Genomic DNA, 5,031 nt, shown 5'->3' with positions numbered 1-5,031 from the left:
CTAGGAATCGGTTACTATACTACTACAGCCAATTGAGGGTTATGTTTTTAACAACTAGTCGCTAAATAGTCTAATAGATGACAAAGAGATATGAAAAAACTTCTAGAGGTCCTTCTGAATGGTATGCATTAATTTGCTAATACTAATTATTACTTCCTAACATATCAATTCTATAAAAAATATGGATAAAAATTTTGATCTTCACTTAGAAAAGTATGAAAGAATTCTGAAAAATCTGAATTCTTCTTATATAACAAGACTGTTTGACGTGCTGTCACATTTTGAGATATCTTATTATATTATACCCAAGTAATAAAGTGACATTAATTATTTTAAAGCTATATCTAAAGTTGGTTTATCTTCATTGAAAATTAGTAACATTTACTAATCTTATCAACAAGAAGCTCAATCATTCTGGTATATTTTATTTTCTGGCACAGATAAAATTTAACAAGAATTATTTATTCTTGATTTTTATAAAATGAGCAAACTTACACTCAAGTTAAGAAATAGTGCTGTTGCCATACTGTGTTTATTATTATGCAATCAGTACCTACTTAACTTGGTAAGTGCAGCTGAATTAACTACAACCACCACAACAACTAACTGGTTTCTGAATACAGACTATACGACTTCTATATCATTATCAGTTTTTGAAGGTGAAGATGGCGAAGCCACTACTGAAACAATTTATGTAGTTCAGGCATTTGATTATAATTGGATGGCATATTTTTCAACTTGGACGGGAAGTGTTACCTCTTGGTATTCGGTATCATCATATGTCGATGGTGATTTCACACTGACAGATTATTATATTTACGTCCCAGTTGTAACTAAAGCATCGGAAATATATAGTCAAAATACAGCCAAAACAACCAGTTCATCATATTCGACTGATTCATCGGGCACATTTGGTACTGATTATACGTCAACATTATTTTACACTTACTATGTTGAAATTCCTATTGTTACTGTAGTAACGCAAACATACGGTGCTGTCGACACAGATGCTTCTGCAAGATACACAAGCAATACTCAAATGCAGACTATTATAGGTACAGATGGGTTTACCACTGTGGAAACGGTTTATTATATCGCTGTTCCTTCTAATCAACTACAATTAACGACAAAATATGCAACAGTTGCCAGCCAAGATAAGTCATTGATTGATACCTATTCAACTTCCTATTCGTATGTTGTAGGTGACGATGGATTAACTACTACCCAAACTGTGTATTATGTGGCGGTTCCTGAATCAGTTTTACACATTTCAGTAACATCTACTCTAATATATAGTTTTTCGGATTATACCAGAATTACGTCTTCATCCTATTACTATTATACAGACGACACAGGATTGACCACAACCGAAACGGTTTACTACGTAATCTTACCAAGTGATCTTGTTTACAGCACGGTATCCTCATTTGATTGGTATCTTACCGGATCGATAAGTACAACTACTATAGACACATCATATACCACGCTTGAAGATAAAGCGGGTTTTACTTATGTGAAAACAATTTATTATGTTGCGGTATCAAGTTCGAATTACCTAGCCAACTTTGTACCTTGGACTGGTTCTGTAACCAGTTGGTTTTCTACTTCTTTAACAACGTTATTTGGATTTACTGCCACTCACATTTTGATATATGCCCCAACTTCATATGTTTATTATACATTAAAAACCCAAGGGACCGATTATGGAACAGATGCATTCGATATCACCTACTCTGTTTCCACAAGTACAACTTATTTTGGATCAGATTTTTATTTCCACACTGATATAATATACTATGTTCAAATCCCCTATTCTTCAGCTGTAACCACATTAACTACTACGAGTAACTTTTCAGGATCAGAAAAGTACACGGTTACAACTGAAATCAAGACGGTAACAGGCGACGATGGCTTACAGACCATAGACACAACATATTATGTTGCAATTCCAACCAATTTATTACATTATACTACAACAGTTCCGTGGACTGCCACTTATTCTACGACTTCGAGCTTTTTAACGGTTACAACAGGTGCAGATGGTTCGTCTACTACGGGAACTTATTATTTGGTTCAAACACCAATTAGAACCTTAGAATCAACATCTTATTCGGGATGGAGCAATTCTTTCCAGACTACGGTCAACTCTATAACAACCACAATAATCGGAGATGATGGTTTGGAAACCACAGAAACAATATACATTGTTTATAACCCAACATACATTTTCACAACTACTACTTACATTGACGGCACGGTAACTGGAGACGTAACAGTCTCAACCATTAGTAATATATATACGGGTGAAGATGGAACCGAGACAACTGAAGTGATTTTTATCATAAAGACTAGCACAACTGAAACGAACGAACATCAGAGTACCGAAGAATCGTCCCTCGCCACAATATCGACTGAAGAAACCAGTGTAATACAACATACCTCCGAAAAACAAACTTCAATTACCGTTACTACAGAATCTGCTACAGAATCTTCTGATCTCACCTCTGCTGACTCGTCAATTGAAAGCACGTCAGCTGAGACGTCTGAAGAGTCGTCCATTGAGTCTTCTGAGACCAGCTCCGCCGAATCCTCTATTGAAACCACGTCAGGCGAGACGTCTGAAGAGTCGTCCATTGACTCTTATGAGACCAGCTCCACCGAATCCTCTATTGAAAGCACGTCAGCTGAAACGTCTGAAGAGTCGTCCATTGACTCTTATGAGACCAGCTCCACCGAATCCTCTATTGAAAGCACGTCAGCTGAAACGTCTGAAGAGTCGTCCATTGAGCCTTCTGATGTCACCTCCGCTGACTTGTCAATTGAAACCACGTCAGGCGAGACGTCTGAAGAGTGTCCATTGAGTCTTCTGATGTCACCTCCGCCTGACTTGTCAATTGAAACCACGTCAGGCGAGACGTCTGAAGAGTCGTCCATTGAGCCTTCTGATGTCACCTCCGCTGACTTGTCAATTGAAACCACGTCAGGCGAGACGTCTGAAGAGTCGTCTATTGCGTCTTCCGATGTCACCTCTGCTGACTCGTCAATTGAAAGCACGTCAGCTGAGAGGTCTGAAGAGTCGTCCATTGAGTCTTCCGATGTCACCTCCGCTGACTTGTCAATTGAAACCACGTCAGGCGAGACGTCTGAAGAGTCGTCCATTGAGTCTTCCGATGTCACCTCCGCTGACTTGTCAATTGAAACCACGTCAGGCGAGACGTCTGAAGTGTCGTCTATTGAGTCTTCTGAGACCAGCTCCGCCGAATCCTCTATTGAAACCACGTCAGGCGAGACGTCTGAAGAGTCGTCCATTGAGTCTTCTGAGACCAGCTCCGCCGAATCCTCTATTGAAAGGACGTCAGCTGAGAGGTCTGAAGAGTCGTCCATTGGGAGTTCCGATGTCACCTCTGCTGACTCGTCAATTGAAGGCACGTCAGCCGAGACGTCTGAAGAGTCGTCCATTGAGTCTTATGAGACCAGCTCCGCCGAATCCTCTATTGAAAGCACGTCAGCTGAGAGGTCTGAAGAGTCGTCCATTGAGTCTTCTGAGACCAGCTCCGCCGAATCCTCTATTGAAAGCACGTCAGCTGAGACGTCTGAAGAGTCGTCTATTGAGCCTTCTGATGTCACCTCCGCTGACTTGTCAATTGAAAGCACGTCAGCTGAGAGGTCTGAAGAGTCGTCCATTGAGTCTTCTGAGACCAGCTCCGCCGAATCCTCTATTGTGAGCACGTCAGGCGAGACGTCTGAAGAGTCGTCCATTGACTCTTATGAGACCAGCTCCACCGAATCCTCTATTGAAAGCACGTCAGCTGAAACGTCTGAAGAGTCGTCCATTGAGCCTTCTGAGACCAGCTCCACCGAATCCTCTATTGAAAGCACGTCAGCTGAGAGGTCTGAAGAGTCGTCCATTGAGCCTTCTGAGACCAGCTCCGCCGAATCCTCTATTGAAACCACGTCAGGCGAGACGTCTGAAGAGTCGTCCATTGAGTCTTCTGATGTCACCTCCGCTGACTTGTCAATTGAAACCACGTCAGGCGAGACGTCTGAAGAGTCGTCTATTGCGTCTTCCGATGTCACCTCTGCTGACTCGTCAATTGAAAGCACGTCAGCTGAGAGGTCTGAAGAGTCGTCCATTGAGTCTTCCGATGTCACCTCTGCTGACTTGTCAATTGAAACCACGTCAGGCGAGACGTCTGAAGTGTCGTCTATTGAGTCTTCTGAGACCAGCTCCGCCGAATCCTCTATTGAAAGCACGTCAGCTGAGACGTCTGAAGAGTCGTCTATTGGGCCTTATGAGACCAGCTCCGCCGAATCCTCTATTGAAACCACGTCAGCTGAGACGTCTGAAGAGTCGTCCCTTGAGTCTTCTGAGACCAGCTCCGCCGAATCCTCTATTGAAAGCACGTCAGGCGAGACGTCTGAAGAGTCGTCCATTGAGCCTTCTGATGTCACCTCCGCTGACTTGTCAATTGAAACCACGTCAGGCGAGACGTCTGAAGTGTCGTCTATTGAGTCTTCTGAGACCAGCTCCGCCGAATCCTCTATTGAAAGCACGTCAGGCGAGACGTCTGAAGAGTCGTCCATTGAATCTTCCGATGTCACCTCCGCTGACTTGTCAATTGAAACCACGTCAGGCGAGACGTCTGAAGAGTCGTCCATTGAGTCTTCTGAGACCAGCTCCGCCGAATCCTCTATTGAAAGCACGTCAGCTGAGACGTCTGAAGAGTCGTCCATTGAGTCTTCTGAGACCAGCTCCGCCGAATCCTCTATTGAAACCACGTCAGGCGAGACTACTGAAAAGTCGTCCCTTGAGTCTTCTGAGACCAGCTCCGCCGAATCCTCTATTGAAAGCACGTCAGCTGAGAGGTCTGAAGAGTCGTCCATTGACTCTTCCGATGTCGCCTCCGCCGAATCCTCTATTGAAAGCACGTCAGCTGAGACGTCTGAAGAGTCGTCTATAGAATCTTCCGGTGTCACCTCCGCCGAATCCTCTATTGAAAGCACGTCAGGCGAGACGTCTGAAGAGTCGTC

At 43.3% G+C, this 5,031-nt stretch overlaps 1 protein-coding gene across 1 annotated transcript; it reads left to right on the top strand.

Moving 5' to 3' along the window:
• Positions 1-481: 481 nt before the first annotated feature.
• TPHA0J00100 (uncharacterized protein) lies at positions 482-5,029 on the top strand (the record flags this gene model as incomplete). Its single annotated transcript, XM_003687221.1, has 1 exon — positions 482-5,029. A coding segment is annotated over one exon (4,548 nt), but the record flags the coding sequence as incomplete, so codon positions are not given.
• Positions 5,030-5,031: the final 2 nt, after the last annotated feature.

Source organism: Tetrapisispora phaffii, chromosome 10 (genome assembly GCF_000236905.1).
Source record: "Tetrapisispora phaffii CBS 4417 chromosome 10, complete genome".
Lineage (NCBI taxonomy): Eukaryota > Fungi > Ascomycota > Saccharomycetes > Saccharomycetales > Saccharomycetaceae > Tetrapisispora > Tetrapisispora phaffii.
Note: the sequence above shows the minus strand (reverse complement) of the source record. Positions and strands in the feature narration are given on the sequence as shown.